The 19,355-nt window shown below is 35.3% G+C and overlaps 1 protein-coding gene across 2 annotated transcripts in view; it reads left to right on the top strand.

The window, feature by feature from the left end:
• Positions 1-19,355, top strand: part of EDEM3 (ER degradation enhancing alpha-mannosidase like protein 3) — a 66,388-nt gene that overhangs the window by 18,905 nt on the left and 28,128 nt on the right. For both annotated transcript variants that reach the window (XM_070397667.1, XM_070397665.1), the window contains exons 3-12: positions 1,409-1,509; positions 2,253-2,292; positions 5,289-5,401; positions 6,585-6,738; positions 9,563-9,697; positions 10,412-10,517; positions 15,218-15,315; positions 17,088-17,213; positions 17,420-17,503; positions 18,780-18,863. In XM_070397667.1, the coding sequence (XP_070253768.1) occupies positions 1,409-1,509; positions 2,253-2,292; positions 5,289-5,401; positions 6,585-6,738; positions 9,563-9,697; positions 10,412-10,517; positions 15,218-15,315; positions 17,088-17,213; positions 17,420-17,503; positions 18,780-18,863 (1,041 nt within the window). The remainder of the gene's footprint in view (positions 1-1,408; positions 1,510-2,252; positions 2,293-5,288; positions 5,402-6,584; positions 6,739-9,562; positions 9,698-10,411; positions 10,518-15,217; positions 15,316-17,087; positions 17,214-17,419; positions 17,504-18,779; positions 18,864-19,355) is intronic.

Here is a 19,355-nt window from a genome sequence, read left to right as displayed (position 1 = left end):
AAGAAAGAGTATAAATTGATGTCTTCAGTTTGATAGTAGCTATCAAAAATTAAATATCCATACCTTTGACTCATCGGGTCTACTTCTAGGGATTTAATCCATAGCAATACAAACATGTGTACAAAAGATATATTGCGTATAGATGTTTATTAAAGCTCTAGAGGCCCAGTGCACGGATACATGCACCAGTGGGGTCCCTTGGCCTGGCCTGCGGGGATCAGGCCAAAACCGGCTCTCCGACATCCCCCGAGGGGTCCTGGATTGCAAGAGGGCACAGGCCAGGCTGAGGGACCCCACTGGTGTATGATCGGGGCTGGGGAGGGACCGAAGGAGGGCTCCAGGCGTGTCTGGCCCGTCTTGCTCAGTCCCAGGCGGGGCTGCCTGATCGGGGCTGCCTGATCGGGACTGGCCTGCCAGGGAGGGACGGACCATGGGAGGTTGGCTGGCAGGGGGTGGGGGTGGGGTGGGGGGGGGGACCGCAGTAGGACTCCAGAATGTGTCCGGCCCATCTCGCCCAGTCCCGATTGACTGGACCCCAGCAGCAAGCTAACCTACCCATCGGAGCATCTGCCCCCTGGTGGTCAGTGCGCATCATAGCAATTGGTCGAACGAACAGTCAGACAGCACATTAGGCTTTTATTATATAGGATTGTTGATGTAGTGACCAATTGAGTTCAACCTTTATGTTATTAATAGAGGAATAAGTAAATTTCAACGTTTGTACTCTGGAATACTGTGAGGAGAGGGTACTATGAAGTGTGGAAGCTCTGGAGTCAAGTTGTCAGGTTTGAATTCTGAATCTATCATTTGTCAGATGCATGACATAGGGCCTTAGTTTTCTCATCTATAGAATGGAGGTAATTGAATCTATTTGTGTGACTATTAAACCAAATTGTATAGATCAGTGCTTAAAATATAAGTGCTCCATAACATTAGTCTATGTTAATGTATGACTTTGCAGTTAATAAAATGAATAAAAGACATTTATAAAATTCTAGCATGGAAAATCCCCACTGTAATTTAAGTAAACATATTTTAGAGCAATGTGTTCGTATGGCATAAGCACCTGTTTGTAAATAAAAATTTTTAATGGTGTATGTTCATATATCTTAATATATGTAGATAAATCTGGAAGGATAAACTCCCATCTTAACAGTAGTTACCTCTTTTGAGTGAAGTTGGGTGGAGGGGAAGCAGATTATCATGTTTTTAAAGAAATGTTTTATTTTTTAAAGCATGTGTTACATTTATAACTACATTTTAAAAAAAGATTCCATGGACTGTAAGAATGGTAGCATTTTTTGATTAGTCTTTATTTTACTTAAAAAACAAAACAAAACAAAACTGAAAAGGTTTTGTTCTCTAAATGATGTGTCTCACTAGTGACTCATTCAGATTTTCCTTGTAGGAACATGCTTACCCCGCTGATGAACTCATGCCTTTAACCTGCAGAGGTCGAATTAGAGGCGAGGAGCCAAGTCGGGGTGATGTTGACGATGCCTTGGGAAAGTGAGTATTAATACAGGGATGGCAGGCATCTCAACGTTCCTAAGTCTGAGACTTCTTGCAGTGGTTCTCAACCTTCCTAATGCCGAGACCCTTTAATACAGTTCCTCATGATGTGGTGACTCCCAACCATAAAATTATTTTCGTTGCTACTTCATAACTGTAATTTTGCTACTGTTATGAATCGTAATGTAAATATCTGATATGCAGGATGTATTTAGGCGACCCCTGTGAAAGGATCATTCGACCCCCAAAGGGGTCGCGACCCACAGGTTGAGAACCGCTGTCTTAGAGGCAGTGTACAGTTGTGTTTCTGGGGATCGCTTGAATTTCAGTGACTGCTTTAAGTGTTACATTAAGTTTCTTTCTTCCCTCTGTTGTCTTTTGTAAAAAAATTAATTTGTCTCTTAATTTAGTGAAAAGTTGAGTTGTTTAAGAAGGATGTCACTTTTAACGTATATAAAGTCATTGACATAAGGTGTTGATGCTTTAATATTTTTATTTGCATTAAAAAGAGCTAGTGAATATTTCTATTCATTTTGAAGGATGTGGAGCTGAAAATAAATATAATGTTAAGGCTTTTACAGTTCTTCCAATGCCTTATAGGTTAAATTGTACTACAGATGCATGGGGTACTAGTTAATAGAAACTGCCAGTCAGTAGGATATAGATCCATCTGCTTATACATGCATGGCTAAAATAATCAGAATTCTAATGTTTTGTATCTCATTATACTTGTTTCTTAGATTTTCCCTGACACTGATTGATTCTTTGGACACTCTTGTGGTAGGTTTGATTTTTCTTGAATTTACTTATGTTATAAATTTTATAATATGCATACAGTAAGTCTGAAATAGAAGCCTTTAGAATTCCATATGTATTGATCTTTGCTTCTAAATAAATCTTTTACACTATTGAGTTACTAATGTCACATAATGTCAGATGAAATTCTGTGAAATCATGGAGATACTCAGATAATTTATAGGTATGTCAGCTTATATGATGACACCTTCTTAGGAAGGTTGTTGCTGCAGAATTTACGTGGATTTTGAGAATGAGAAGGGAAAGCAGTCAATTTAAAATCAGGTTTTATATTATATTTTACTCAGTCCTTACCCTGAATTTTACTTTTACCTGAATTTCAATCAGGTATTCTTACAGAATATTTTATGTCTAAGTTAGAATTTTTAGTGAGAGTATCAAATCAAGTAAAACATTACAAAATATTATCAAATGAAAAGATGAAACAGTCAAGCAAAGGAAAACTACTTTAAAAATTTTTATGTATTGATTTGAGAGAGAGAGAGAAACATTGATTTATTTGTGCATTCACTGGTTGATTCTTTTTTTTTTTTCTTTTTTTTTGTTGGAGAAATAATTTGTATTTTAAGAAATGTCTTTAAGGAAAGTGTTAATGCCTTCCAGCCAAAGACCACCAGAAGCACGCCCATAGTAGAACACGTTGGGCTCGTTACTTGTTACAGAAAGGGAGAACACACGCCATAGGACCAGTGGGGCAGCTCAGGAAGAGGGTATTAGAAAGAATCTATTCTAGCATGTGAGATTTGTTGGAAGTTTTGGAAGGGGGGGGCGCGCCTAAGAAAACAGAGGTTAGTTCTAGATTGGATGCTGTTAGAAAACAGGGGTTAATTCTAAGACTAAAAACAGCAGCTATCATTCATATTAGCGAGATGATGATGTTTGGTATTTTATGAGTTCACAATGACCTTGTTTTTGTCTGTGGCCTGTTACAACAGTTCTCATATATAAGGCACTATTTTCTTTCTCAAAAAAGAACATTTAATTGATAATGAAAAAATTCTTCCTGAGTACAAATTAACAACAAAAAAAATTTTTTTTTTAAAGATGAACCTGTTTGGAGCACTCTTAGTATGCCAATTTCACTCTCAATCATTGCCATCTAATAACCAAAAACAGATTCTTGAATCTAATGGATCCAACCAGATACTAATTTACTTACTTTCTACTGTTATAGTCTAACTGAAAATGCTAACGGGTAAACAATTCTCCAAAAAAATAACTCAAATAGTGTAGCCTTGTATTTAATGATAAACCTAACGTTAGTATAGTCACAATGTAAAAATATCACAATTACTTGAGAGACCTTTTGATATATTCCTGTATAAGTTAAGTACTTGTCCATGATGCTTTTCTACAATTACCCTTTGGTGAATAAATAAAAGCACATCTCCCACTGCTCCTAAACTTTCCTGATTGTGTTGAGATATCCAGCTTTACTAGTATACAATTTACTGGAAGACATGTAGAGATGAGTGTCTTAAAGGAAAATGAGGCCTGGCCAGTGTGGTTCAGTGGTTGAGCATCAACCTATGAACCAGGAGGATCAATTACCAATCAGAGCACATGCCCAGGTTGCCGGCTCGATCTCCAGTGTGGGATGTGCTGGAGGCAGCCAATACATGATTCTCTCTCATCATTGATGTTTCTCTCTCCCTCTCTCCCTCTCCCTTCCTCTCTGAAATCAACAAAAATACATTTTTATTAAAAAATAAAATGAATGAAAGATACTAAATATAGGGTTGCAAGTACTCAAAATAAGTCCTTTTGCTTCTGCACACTCCTTCAACTCACTCCTCACTGTAATATCCTCACAACAAAAACCAAAATCCCCTAACTATGATACTAAGAACTCGAGGTAGTTTCTTGTTGGGGTCCAACCCCAGCAGGTCTAGGGGTTCCCCAAGGTGTGGTCGGAGACAGCGTTCAATTGATCAGCAGCCTAGCCAGGATCTCTAGCCAGGATCTCCAGCCAAGTTCTGGTCTCACTGGTTGATTCTTGTGTGTGCCCTGACTAAGGATCGAACCTGCAACCTTGGCATATGAGGATGATCTAACCAACTGAGCTACCTAGCCAGGATCAGAAAACTACTTTTAATGGATCTAGGATCTAACTAACATCTAATTGTGCCATCTTAATTTAGACTGAAAAATCTGTGCAATCTGTGTAGTGACAGTGACCCCTTCATGGAGCTCATTGCAAGAATCCATGGAGTTCGTAGCTTAGCCAGGATTCTAGACCCTTGTGGTGGTAGTAATAATAATAATAATATTAAGCACTTAAGTCAGACACTCTACTAGAAGTACTTCACATACATTGCTTCGTTTAAGGAAACAATCCTATGAGAGTAGGTATTCCCTTTTTTTGTATATGTAGGAACTAACTCAGAGATGGAAGTTACTGTGATTAGATAGGTAATGAGAAGGAACCAAAATTCAAATCAGAGCTTGCTCTTAACCTCATGTTGTAGTGCCTCCTTAGTTCAGGGTTGGGGCATCCATGTGGTGAAGGTGGCAGGTGGTGTATGGTTTAGGGTCAGTGGATCATCCCCTGAAGGATGTGCTTTCTTTCAGGAAGCAACTTTTAAAATGATGTTTAGTGCATAGGATGGTTTTTTTGTTTAGACTTGGAAACCACATCCCTGTGGAGCTCAGCTCAGGTAGCTGTAGGTCATGGATTATATATATTAAGAAACCAGTTAACAGTTCTGATGATGATTGATTAAAGTCCTAATAATATTTCAGTGTCTTAAAAAGAAGTTTATAAAGAGTCCTTATAATATAGTTAAGCACTTGTTTGTTTGTTTTCATTTTAGATATCACATTTTTATTATATGTTTAAGGGAAATATTTTGTATGTGTTGCTTTTTAGAGTCATAAGATGTTAATTTGCTTTTAGTAGCTCATTCTGAGGATATTTTTCTTTGACTTTGTAGTAAATAATGATTTTTCTATTTTTCTAGGTATTAAATAAAACTAAAGAATTTGAAGATGCAGTGAAAAAAGTTTTAAGAGATGTTAATTTAGATAATGATGTAGTTGTATCAGTCTTTGAAACAAACATCAGAGTTCTCGGGTAAGTATGTAAGACACTAAAGCTATAATTTTAATAACAGAAAAGCTTAAGGTATACTATTTATTTCTTAATGGTAGTAAAGCAAGACATTTCTTATGCCTAAAAGATAAAAGTTGGGGTATTATGAAACAGGCTGTGAGAGGACTGTGAATTGAATCAGGCTCAGATAGCAGCAGGTTTTGGAAATAGTTCTAGACTCAGTATATGTCCCTGTATAGTGTTTAAAAGACTCGGTTGAATGTTTGCCTGTTAGCTACATCACAGGTTTTTCACTAGCAGTATAGTTTGCTAACCTTTGCCAGCACTTCTTCAAGCCAAATGAAACTAAATTTATAGGATTACCTTTCAACTACACAATTTGAAATACTCTTGGAACATTTAAAAATATGAATTACAATATTAATTCAGATTTCAACACTATTAATTTCTATATTTAATGGTTACTTTCGTGTTGAACTCATTTTCTTTTGTCAAAGTAAGTCCAATTAAATTTAAGAAATTTTTAAAAGTTAAAAACAAGTTAAGAAATAGTTATGTAGCTTTTCTGACTTTATTAATCTATTACATTTAATACAGAGTGAGGAGTTGTTTTTAATTTTTTAATGTTATACTTAAGAGAGGTAAAGATTTCATAATGATATAATTAAATTAGTTAAATTAAAATTTTGTTAAAATTAAATTTGTCAAGCTTGTTAAAATAAATGACTTCTTGATGTTCTTTAAGAAAATTTTAGACTTTTAAGAATGCCAAACACTTTACAACAGGTAGAATATCTGAATTTTTTTAATACTGGCTTCATAATTATAAAGGTTTGCCATAAATGAGTAGCTAGAGTTAGGTAAGAAATTAAGTTCTTCTGTGGTCTTTCCTTATGTGTGCAAAATTGTTGATAACAAGACACCCACATCTTTTTTAAAAATATATTTTTATTGATTTCAGAGAGGAAGGGAGAGAGAAACATCAGTGGTGAGAGAGAGAATGATCCTGCACGCTCCCTACTGGGGATCGAACCCGCAATCCAGGCACATGCCCTTGCCCGAAATGAAACTCTGGACCCTTCAGTCTGCAGGCCAACTCTCTATCCACTGAGCCAAACTGGCGAGGGCAACACCTACATTTTTGTAGGTGTTGACGTTCACGTACCTGTAAGATGTGGATTATGTTTCACCTTTGTGATTGCAGGGGTCTTTTGGGTGGACACTCATTGGCAATCATGCTGAAAGAAAAGGGCGAGTACATGCAGTGGTACAATGATGAACTTCTGCAAATGGCAAAGCAATTGGGTTACAAGCTTTTACCAGCTTTCAATACTACCAGTGGCCTTCCTTATCCAAGAGTAAGTAATTCTGAAAAATATGTACTTTATATTTTTTTGTATATAAAGTCTTTATATACTGCCTTGGCTATTTAAAACAACAACAGTGAATTTTTGTGATTGGAGCCATTGTTCCTCTCCTGCTTGAGACTGGAGACAAGTGCTTTATAGCTAAATAAATTTATATTGACATTTCAGTTAATTTGGATTTGAGTGGTGTGAGAATTTAGATGATTTTAAACCTTTTATGTGTCACTGCATAACAGATTAGATTATGTTGCAGAGGGAAAAAACAGATGCCAGACTCAAATTTGGACACAGAATGGGTGGTGTAGAAGATGCAGTCGAAGCAGTGAGAGTAGGTGTTAACTGTCCAGAGGAGAGGTTTGAGAGAGAAGGGGAATAGGGAGCAAGTGGAGCGGTGAGAAGGGGAGTGTGCAGGGACGGAGGGAGGAGAAGTACAAAGTAGGGTATGGCATCAGAAAATCTTAAGTAGAAAGCTCCAAAAGGAGATGTTCTAGAAAACATTAGAACTATGTGCAAAGAGAGCCTTGAAGATGTAACGTGGTAGAATAAAGGGGAAAGAAAGGTTCAGTGCCAGGGGTCCTCAAACTTTTTAAACAGGGGGCCAGTTCACTGTCCCTCAGACCATTGGAAGGCCGGACTATAGTTTTAAAAAAACTATGAACAAACTCCTATACACACAGTGGCAGCAAAAACCCCGGCGGGCCAGATAAATGTTTTCAACGGGCTGCAGTTTGAGGACCCCTGGTTCAGTCGATGAAAGTATAGGACCATTCATTTTGAGATTTCTTCTCTGTTGGTTAGAGTCATTTGGTGGCAGAGTCATTTGGAGTTTCAGGCCCCCTCCCCACTCCCACCCCCCACCAAGCAAAAAGGTTATATTTAAAGCAAAGGGTTAGAAGCCTTCAAAGATAGAAAAAAACTCTCTCTTCTGATTTATTTCATTCTTTATTAACACCATTACTCTCTCCCTCTTACCAAATCAGACACCTCAGCCATTACCAAGCTCTGTTCAGTTTTTCTTATTGCTACTACTCTAGTTGAAACCAATATCATCTTATTGTGAAGCTATTGTAAATGCCTGTCTTAATATTTTCTCTCGGTTTATGCTTTAGAGACTTAAAAAATCAATCTTACTAAAACATTTTTATTAAATTATCCTCAGAAGTTTTATTGACTCTCTCTGTTGTATTGTCTTAACTTTCAGAATTCCTTATGGTGTGACAATAAACTTCCTTTCTGATGGTCTCTCGTACCCTGAACCTCAGCGAAATGAGTATTTCATTTTAAAACAATCTACTAGTGTCCTCCAAACCACCTGGGGTTTTACTTATTATTTTTTTCATTGCCATGCCGTTAAGCCTGCATCTCTATAATCTGGAATAACCCCTTTACCAATATAAATCAAGTAAGACTCATTTCCTCCATCAAGAAGTCTCTGACTAGAGATACAGCATGATATAGAGCAGTGCTTCTCAAATTCGAGATCACAGCCCATTGATTTTACCCACCCATATAGTGGATTGTAACCAACACTTTTTTTCCCCTTGAAACTAACATTAAATCTCTTATTTAAATTTCTAGTTTTTGATATTTTAAATAGCTCTTCTTTATACATGTCTTTATACTTATTTCTTCCTTAGGAAAAATTACTAGAATAGGAAATAATAAGCCACAGAAATAGAGAATGCTTTTTAAGATTTTGGGAACTTGTTGTCAATTGTTCTTCAGAAAGTTTCCGCTTTTATAGTTCCTCAGTGTTGTATAAAAGTATATGTGTTACTGTACTGTTGCCCTTAGTGTATATTATCATTCTTTTGTCAATCTAATGAGAAAAAACTGGAAGCATCATTTTTTGCAGTACTGAAGCCAAACATAGCGACCCACTCGCCGTGTCTCACCTACATTTCACTTTCGTTGTCTTTATTGATGTTGCCTGTCTCCTTGCTCAGATAGTCCTAGAGTCTTTTGATTGGCATTGTTAAGGTAATAGGCATCCCCACTGATTGGTTTCTGCAGTTAAGTAGACATATACATTATTTGAGCTTCTCTTTATAAGAGGCTGAAAAATAACTGATTTGGGAACATACTCATGATGTTTTATATTTGTTTTTTTGTTTTTATGCTAAATCGTTGGCATTTACTTTCTTTTTGGTTATTTATTTGGACTACAGTAAAACATTCTATTTTTAATCAATTTCTGGTCAGTTTAGTTCTGGTTAATCCAGATTTATACTGTAGTATCATAAAAAGACAGTATGGCTGTTTTTGAATTATAAAAAAGTACTCCTTTGAGAAAAAAGTTTTGTACTATTTGTTAGTCTATTAGCAAAGCTGTACTCGATATTTCAAAACTTTTAAAACCTGAAAACAAAATTTTAATTTCCTTTTAAATATATACCATGATTTAATCAGTGTTTTCTTTATGAAGAACTATTTAATATGGTACTGGTTTTTCACAAATTCTCAAGTAAACCTAATTTCTAGAGTTGGTCTAGTTCCCTATTCTTATATTAATTAGTTAAAATGTCCTGAAAACAAAATTGTTACAGAAGTTATTTTCTCTGTGTAATTCTTACAATGATAGTGAGTTTCAATATCATTGAGGAAGGAACTAAATGAAAACTTATTAACTCCATGAATATACTTCCCTAGATGTTAATTGGAAAGTCACAAAGATCAACAGATGGAATTTCAATGTTTAGTTGTTTTGTGAATTATTTTCATATTTTGATAAGAAGTCTTGATTGAAAAATTCTGTCTTATTTAGGAATCATTATCTTTTGATAATTGCTAATAATCACCTTCTGACTTTATTTAGATTAATTTAAAGTTTGGTATCAGAAAACCAGAAGCTCGGACAGGAACTGAGACCGATACCTGTACAGCATGTGCAGGTACCTTGATCCTTGAGTTTGCTGCTTTAAGTCGATTCACAGGAGCAACAATATTTGAGGTTTGCTTTTCATAGTCTTTGATCTCCTGGGTATTGGGCATAACTAATTTTATATCTTTTTTTCATTGGTCAGCTATTAGGATTATCAATCAAAAGATTACTGTTATTTTAGTGTATTTTTGTCTAAATTTTATCACAGTCTTTGTCAGAAAATATAGAAGTCATTGTGAGGTAAATGTGTTAAATACAATTTTTCAAATGAACACTAGTTGATTTATTGACTCTTCTCTCACAAAGTTACATGCTATTTAAAAAGTGGATCTGAAATGCTTGTTTGTTTCAAAGATGGTGTACAAACTTGTCTCCTCCAATTTTCTAAATAAGAGTGTAAGGAGATTTTCACTTTGAATTTAAATGACAGAAATTTTTTTATCAAATGCATTTAATTATGTCAGAAATTAGTACACTTTAATAATACATGTGTATGAATATGAACTTGTACTGCAAGTGTAAATGAACCTGGATGGTTTCAAAGTGAGATCACTGCCACTAAATAGCATTTTTAGAGCCATTCTTTTTAACTAGATTTGATTGGCTGAAAAAAAGCCAAAATTTGGCTTGTATGGAAATTTAACATATATTATTAATTGTTATCTTGGGAATTTTAGTTAATTCTTTAAAGTATGCTATGAGTCTTTGATTTTTGTTTCTTTGTTTCCTGTTTTCCAGAGACATGAAGTTATTCAAGTATGCTTTTCCTCTTTTTAATTACAGGAATATGCAAGAAAAGCTCTTGATTTTCTCTGGGAAAAAAGACAGCGAAGTAGTAATTTAGTAGGTGTGACCATAAACATCCATACAGGAGACTGGGTGCGAAAAGGTACGGAAGTTGGCTTTTTCAAATCAAGCTTCTACATCAGTGTTTCCCAACGTGGGGCACAACCCCACAGGGGAGCAGTTTGATTTTTAAGGGGGGAAATTCGAGAGTGAGTTATTAACAGTGAAGTTTTTGCATTTCTTATGGTTCTAGGGGCCTCATACTAGTATACAATATATAAGTATATATTGTGACATATTTATGCATTTCAGTTCTCTATTACGTTTTGAAACTTGATTTGCTATTTTTTCATCTCACTTTATATTATTACTAGTAGCCCTGCGCACGAATCTGTGCGCCAGTAGCTCGCCAGTAGCTTGCTGCTGCCCTCCAGTAGCTCTCCGCCCGCTGCCTCACCCTCCTGTAGCTTCCCCCACCTCCCTTCTCCCCCACCACCCCCCTCATAGCTTGCTGCCCTGCCCCCTCCTGTAGCTCTCTGCCGCCCACTTGTAGCTCGATGCCCCACCTTCCCGCTGATCTGTGATCCGGTCATTACGTGGTCGGTGGTTATGCTTCACGGCGTAATGACCATTTGCATATTATATCTCTATTATATAGGATCTTTTTAACAATTTCTTAGTTATTTCTTCCTCAGTACTTCAACTGTCCTTTCGTTCTTTTTCTCTGTCATGGATGCCGTGTTCTTTGGAAGCTTGTTTAAACCAAATTAATGGCCTTTTCGGCTTCCTCCATGTGAATAAGAGTTCACTTTTTGAATAATAAGAATTATATGTCACAGAGGGGGCATCAGGATTTTAGAGATGCTTAGGTGGGGCATGGCCAAAAGAAGGTTGGGAACCCACTGCTCAACATCCTTAGAATGGTTGGGAAATAAAGGATTTTCATTTGTTAAAATAATTTTTGGGACAGTATAAAGCAGTGTTTCTCACAAGAATCCTGGAATTATCACTAATTAGCCTGATTTTTTTCTTTGGTGTGCCAAATAATAGCACACTTTTCCTAGGTGATTTAGTGTTGTATTTCATACCTTAATGGATTTAGCATTAAAGATAGAAGGTATAGTTGAAACAGTAGAACTAATTTGAGAACTTCAGCCATCAGAATACCTTAGCCAGCTCACATGACGGTATAGTTAAGTGGAAATCTGTATTTAACAATGTTCTTAATAATTCTTATTAAAATTAGTTTGAATTATGAGACAGCATATAACAATGTTATATGAGCAAATAGGATGTAGGATTGTATAAAGAATATGATTTTATCTTGATAAAATAAGCATAGATGAATGGAAATATATTAGAATACTAGTGACCCGACCTGGGACACCGCGGGACTGCCCCGAGTCCCGGAGTCCTGCTGGCCGCTCCCCCCAATGCACCTCCTGGTCAAGTCCCTGCCCACCCGCATGCGCCTCACTGCTCACCCAGCCCCGCCCATGCTGCGCATGCAGCCTCCTGCTGATGGGGCGTGAGGGTGTCACAACCATTTGCATATTAGCCTTTTATTATATAGGATTCCTAATGAGGTTATCTTGTTTACATATTTTTCTATTTCCCAAAAGGCTTATGTTGTTACATCTAAAATAAAAAATAACTGCCTATAATTAAATAAATTAAAAATAGAATTACTAATTTGAATATATTAAAATTTTGACTCTATTCAGTATTGTATATAATTTTTCTAAGTTTTATCTAAATGGTTTCTGAAACTAATCTAAATCCTGGCTTTAGAATTCTGCAATTTCTTTTTATTCTTTTACTTGTGTTGGAACTCAGGTGCAAATTAATTAATCATTAATTAATTTTAAATTAGTTTTAATTGTTGGCTTATCACACTCTCATCATTGGTCCATGCATGACCTATATTACTTAGTCATTTTTAATCTGTAACAAGCACCCACAAATGGATCATACATTACAAAAGCAACTTGACAACCCGTTATTTCTGCATATGATCCTTGACTCTGCCTACCTCTGCAATATATTTGGACTTATTTATACCATCTTTATTATTTCAGTGTGTCCCACCTTTTCTGTTTCTCTTTAATTCTTTTTTGTTAATTGAACCCTATAATTGCCTCCTAGTAAGACGTGAACTTTAATATGCTCTCCTATCCCTTTGTCTCCCCACAACTCCACTCTGTAATCCCTCTTTATGTCAATATCATATAGATAATGCATTCTTATTATGAATACCTTTTCTCTTTTTTTCTTTGGTCTTAACTCCCTCTTTCTTTAACGATAAACTTTATTAAGATATTCGGTCACTTATACTTTGGTCTTTTTTTTTTTTTAATCCTCACCCGAGGATATTTTTCCATTGACTTTTAGGGAGAGTGGAAGAGAGAGGGAAAGACAGAGAGAAACATCGATGTGAGAGAAACACATCGATTGGTTGCCTCCTGCATGAACCCCAACCAGGCCCCGGGCTGAGGAGGAGCCTGCAACCAAGGTACATGCTCTTGACTGGAATTAAACCCTGGACCCTTTGGTCCACAGGCCTGTGCTCTATCCACTGAGCCAAACTGGCTAGGGCTGGTCACTTGTACTTTGTATATCACTTGCAATATCTCTTAGATTTGTCTCTTTTTTTTTTCTGGTATTTATCCCAAACAGTTTTTAGTAGCTTTAAATAACTTCTGAGGCCTTATATGCCTAACAGTAATTTTATTATGCTTTCACATTTGAGTGACAGTTGAGCTGGATATAATTTTCTGTTTAAGTTCTTTTCTTTCAAAGAAGTCTTTAAAAATACAACTCTATTGTCTTCTTATATCCTATTAACAATCTGATATTATTCTGATTTTTATGCCCTTGTATATGATCTATTCTTTCTCTCTGAAAGAGGAAGAATATCAAAGCCAAAGAGAAATTTCTAAAAATGTTGTTATAATTTTAGATGTAGAATTTTCTCATTTTGGTATTCTGTGGACCCTTTCTATTTAAAAATCTTCAGGTTTTTAATTTATGAAAAATTGATGCTTATTTTTTAGATACTTAATCTTTTCATTTTTACTTATCTCTTTTTATAGTTCCTTTTATCAAAATCACTTCTGTTTGTACCCTCCACATATCTTAGCATATGTGTATATGTATATATATTTTTTTGGTTTTTTTGTTTAGTTTTTTTGGTGCCCTTGACCGGAATTGAACCTGGGACCCTTCAGTCCACAGACCGATGCTCTATCCACTGAGCCAAACCAATCAGGGCTATATGTATATTTTTTATGTTTCTCAGTTTTATGTCCCATCTATTATGTTATTTTAACTGTTATATATGTATTTTAAAGTGTCTCTTTTTAAAAAAATATTTTTTTATTGATTTCAGAGAGGAAGGGAGAGGGAGATAGAGATAGAAACATTAATGATGAGAGAGAATCATTGATTGGCTGCCTGCTTAATGCCCCCTACTTGGGATCGAGCCTGCAACCCGGGCATGTGAACTCACGGGAATTGAACCATGACCTCCTGGTTCATAGGTCAATACTCAACCACTGAGCAACACCAACCAGGCAACTGTTATGTATTTTATTTCATGTATTTCTGCTCAATTAAAATTTTTTTCTTATTTTGTATTGTTAATATCTTCCCTATCACTTTTAGATGTTTATTAGGCTAATTTAAATTTTTTGGTTTGCTATTCTATTAATTATTTTTCTGACATACTCTTATTCCAGTATTCTCTTGTTCTTTTTAAAGTCATGCTTCTTAAATGTTTTGGACCTGTAAGTTCCTATTTCCTTGTCACCTACTTTGAGGCAAGATCTAATCCCAATTTCTATCTAGCTCAGTGGTCTTAAGCTTGAATTCTAAGAAGTTTTTAGAATACCCATACCTGGAACCCTAGAGATTCTGATTCAGTTGCCCTGGAGTGTGCCCTGGGTATAGGGATTTCTATAAATTATAATTTATAGAATTATAATTTAGATTATAATTCACTAGCCTTAGGAGTTTGGAGGGGAAAGGTGGGGAAGAGAATGTCTAAAGTTATTTTCTGCCTCATTTGTTCAGCTCCTTCTGCAGGGCTTCTGTGCTGCCCTGGTTTTACCCCTGAGGATACCTGGAGCATAGACCTGACTCGCAGCAGGTGTGGGAGGAGACATGGTGTCTTAAGGCCATGGTAGGAGAGAAGCAAGAGCAAAGCTCCAACAGTATCCGTCCTCTTTGATCCTTCTGTAGCATGCCTGGCTGCCTCCACTCCAAGCCAAAGCCATCCCCACCCCTCTCCCCCATCCCCACCCTCTGCCACCAGGTTTCATACTTTTCTTGTTACTTTCTCTTTTTGAATCTCCATGAAATTCTTGGAGGAAGAAGCCAACAATCAGTACTAATTTTAGCAATTAGAATGGATACATCCAAACAGTAGCCTTGTTTACGTACCTATTGTAACTTTAAACATTGTCTTCCTGATGAAGGGTCTGATAAAAAAAATACATAGTGATTCCTCTTTGGAGTTCCTCACTGAGAAAATGAGCTTAAAACATTCTTAAAACTAGTATTTCCTGCTTTTCAGTAAGACTTTTGTAAACCATTTTGCAAAGTAGCATTTTTTAACATATAAACTATGAACAAAAGAACAATTACATATAATAGGGTTAATATTTCTGTAAATGTGTAATTTTTACTTTAAACAGTTTCATGTTTAGGCTAATTTTTCATTCTGAGTGTACTAGTACCCTCAGTTGTGCTATACAAATAATTTTTTACTAGTTTAATAAAGAATTATGTATGTGTTTCCCATAGATAGTGGAGTTGGAGCTGGCATTGATTCCTATTATGAATATCTGTTGAAAGCCTATGTCTTGCTTGGAGATGACAGTTTTCTGGAAAGATTTAATACAGTAAGTTGATCCAATTTTGTATTAATTTTAGAGCCAAGTTAATTTGAGTGCCAGATTTTGATAGAAACTCAATTATTTGAGTTATATTCTGAAAAATAATTATTTCTAAATGTGTTGTAGTAGGTTTTTTGTCAGTATTCGCTGATGATATTGGACAGGGAACAGAGTAAAAGCTATACATTCAAAAATTAGTTTAAAAGTAGTTTTATTTTCATCTCTTATCAGAAAATTTCAAGATCTGCTAGTAAGTAATATCTAATATTTTATGCAAGGAAGAGAATTTTTTTTTTAAATATATTTTATTGATTTTTTACAGAGAGGAAGGGAGAGAGATAGAGAGTTAGAAACATCGATGAGAGAGAAACATCGATCAGCTGCCTCCTGCACATCTCCCACTGGGGATGTGCCCACAACCCAAGTACATGCCCTTGATCAGAATCGAACCTGGGACCCTTCAGTCCGCAGGCCGACGCTCTATCCACTGAGCCAAACCGGTTGCGGCAAGGAAGAGAATTTATTGGAATAAATTACTCGTCAGCTTTTTCCTTTGGATTCCACTCCACCATTTTTTTTTTTTTTAAATCTTGGAAGTTTGACATAGTCCTTGATCACACCAAGCATGCAGGTTTTTGGAAACTTAGAGAAACTAGTAAGTATTCATTTCAAAAGCAGGTCTATAAGTCTCAAGTCTAGATCAGAGCCACAGTCATATTTTAGGGGAGAAGGAGAGTATTATTGAACCTGATTGGATCATCTTTGTCTATAATTGAAGGAAACTGAAATTAGTACAGCAAACTCATCAGTTGTATCACTGTATTCTTTTTGAAATAATTTACCAGTTCTTTGCCCACCCATCAGTTTCTTCACATTATTGTGAGACAGTATGATATAGTTAAAAGTATGGCAGTTTTCGTACCTGGGTTTAAATCCTGGTTGTACAACTGGTTTTGTGACTTTGGGAAAATAATTTTACATGCTTTGTCTCTGTTGCTCATCCACAAAATGTGAGTACTATTACTATTTAGAGAGTTTTGGGTAGGATTAAATGAGTTGATGCATATGGAGTGATTAAATAAATAGATGAGTTAGGAAAAAAACCACTGGTAAGCGTCCCAAGTAAGTCCTCATTTGGATTATAACAACATTCTCTTGTAAATGAGGACAGATAATTTTTTTGGCTCATTATCATTCATTGACTCTAACAGCTCAAATTGTTGTTACAGCTGAGAAATGACTAGCAGAAGATAGAAGAAGCCAAAGAGTTTTTAATAGCCTAAGAGATATAGTAGACCATACGAGCAGCAACGGTGATTAATTAGATGCATTAATTTGGGTAATGGTGGGCACTAGAATATTACTTTAGCTGGGAAGGGCCCAAATTTCCTAGACACAGGAGAAAACAAAACTAACTCTATTAATCTAGAAGCCTGTCACTATATTTCAAGAGGATGTAAGAGCATCTATAGGCCATAAGAGTACTAACCATGGGCTAATCCCTCAGGATAGCCATGTTCAGATCTACTTCCCCAGAAGTTCCCATATTGACTATAGTCTTTAATGTTGTGCATCAGAGTTAAAGAACACAGGGGAGTATATACAATATATTTTAGAAAGAATCCCATCTAAAATAATTTAAATATTTACATAATGATGTCATACGTTTATTTATGAATCCAGGTTTAATTCTGTTACAGTGCTATTTAATGAAATGCTGTGTTTAGAACAGCTTCTCTCTTTTCATCTCCTTTCCTGAACACATTGTGATCTTTCAGCACTACGATGCCATAATGCGGTACATCAGCCAGCCCCCTCTGCTACTCGATGTGCATATCCATAAGCCAATGCTGAATGCTCGGACTTGGATGGATGCTTTGCTTGCCTTTTTTCCAGGTCTGCAGGTAAAAAAAACCCAGTAACTCTGTTTCCCTAATACAAAAGTAAAATGATTATAACTGAGTGCATTTTTGATCTCTAAATTTGAATTACCAAACAGACTCACATTTCAGAATTGTATTAATCTACATTTTTTTCTGTTTATAAAATGATTATAGATTAAAAAATCAACTCATGTTTTAGGTAATTTTGTTGTTATGTTTATTTCTAGGTCTTAAAAGGAGATATTAGACCTGCTATTGAAACTCATGAAATGTTATATCAAGTGATTAAAAAACACAATTTTCTACCAGAGGTAAGCAAATAATCTTTGGAATTCTAATTTATGTATACTATAAATTGCTAATTTAAAGGTAGAAAATGTCATCTTCAAGGTTGGCTATTCTTTCCTGTTATTTTTTCCTGGTTAAGTAGTTTATTTAATTTCTTTTTAGTTTGCACAGTATTTTATATATTTATGCTTCATGTATTCAGAGAAGTCTAGTTTATGGTAATTCTGACATTTTATTAATTTTATGTTAAAAAATACTCCAAATAAGTAGTTCTCAATCTTTGCTAATCCATGACATTTCATATTATTACATTCTAACTTTTACACATACCCACCAGGGAGACCTTTTTACTTTTTATTTTCTAAAGCTTATATTATAAAAATGATACACATTGAATATACTCTAGCTGATCACACATGCTCCCTGGCAATATGGGGAATCCCAGCTCTTCCTCATGCTGATTGACAGTTACTCTGCATGGCTTTTATACATTGTATCAATAATATTCTTGCTAGCTTCTTGTGGCAGGATTTTAATAACATACTTTTTGGCTTTCCAGAAATTTACCATTTAAAAACTTGCAAATTTATCTATGGCCTTGTTCTGTCCCTGCTTGTTCAATGCCCTCTGTGAGATATCTAAGCATTCCAACAATTTAAAATGCTTTCTAAAAGTGTTTGCTTTAGAAAGTACAGTCTTACTAGCCTTCAGGTGAGTAGGACTGAGTACTGTGTTGTAGAAAATACATATTCACTCAGAAGAAGCTAAGGTTTCAACTAAATGTTATCACAAAAGAAATTTTACTTGGTTCTCATTTTAGTTGGCTCTGTTACTGAATACATTTCAAGTGAGACTAGTTTTATTTTTAAATAATGCCTTCCTTATTCCACAGAGGATTTGAAGTTGTTATTTAAAAAAAAGCATATGCTAAAATAGAAATATGAGCACTAGAGACTTAATAACTAAGAGAAAAAGCGGAAATAAGGAAAAAGAAAAAAAACACAATAATGTGGGACAACCAGGACCCATGTAGTGTCACTACTAGTTTCATAGTTTTTTCTAAGCTTCCTAGTAGCCAAAATGATAATTTAAAAAATAATTTCATTCAGTTGGTAAAAATAGCAAAAACGAGTTGTGATTTTAAGCAATGAAAAAAAATTTCATTTTATAGATGAAAATTGTTATCAATATTTTAATTCTTTTTACTTGCTTATGATCTAATTTATATATCTGAACCTACTTGTTTATTATTTTTTAATCACATTTTTTTTCTTGTCTATTTGAATTTTTCGTGTGCAGGCATTTACCACAGATTTTAGGGTACATTGGGCTCAACATCCTTTAAGACCGGAATTTGCAGAAAGTACCTACTTCTTATATAAAGTAAGTTAATTCACCTTCCTTTTTGCTGTTTAACTCCCACTCCCCCCAATCCTCTGTTGTATATCTTACTATCTTATAATAGTAATTGGGTTTTCAAAGACCTTTTTTAATATTATAGTGGTTGGATATATCATGGTTCTTAATCATCTAGCTCATAGAGTTGTTAAAAGATGCAAGAATCAACACCTAAGTTTTTTATGCCTTTTTATGATATGTCATTTCTTTAAAGAGAAATTTATATTCTAGAGCTGCTTTCTAAAACATATCCTTGCTTTCTTTTAATCAGGAAAACTTTGAGGGTATTAGAAATTTAAAGGCTAAGATATACAATTGGATGGCTTTCCAATTGTGTGTTTAGCAATTCTATAAAGCAGAGTCTATGGCTTATTTTCAGAGCTAGGTTCTGTGTAACGTATGTTCCAGTGCCTGATACCTATAAATATGTGACAAATGAATGTATGGTAATATATAAGCTGCATACATGTGTGTGTG

The sequence above is a fragment of the Myotis yumanensis genome, unplaced genomic scaffold (assembly GCF_028538775.1).
Source record: "Myotis yumanensis isolate MYYU_CA2020_CCGP unplaced genomic scaffold, mMyoYum1.0.hap1 SCAF_17, whole genome shotgun sequence".
Classification (NCBI taxonomy): domain Eukaryota; kingdom Metazoa; phylum Chordata; class Mammalia; order Chiroptera; family Vespertilionidae; genus Myotis; species Myotis yumanensis.
This window is presented reverse-complemented; position numbering and strand designations above follow the sequence as displayed.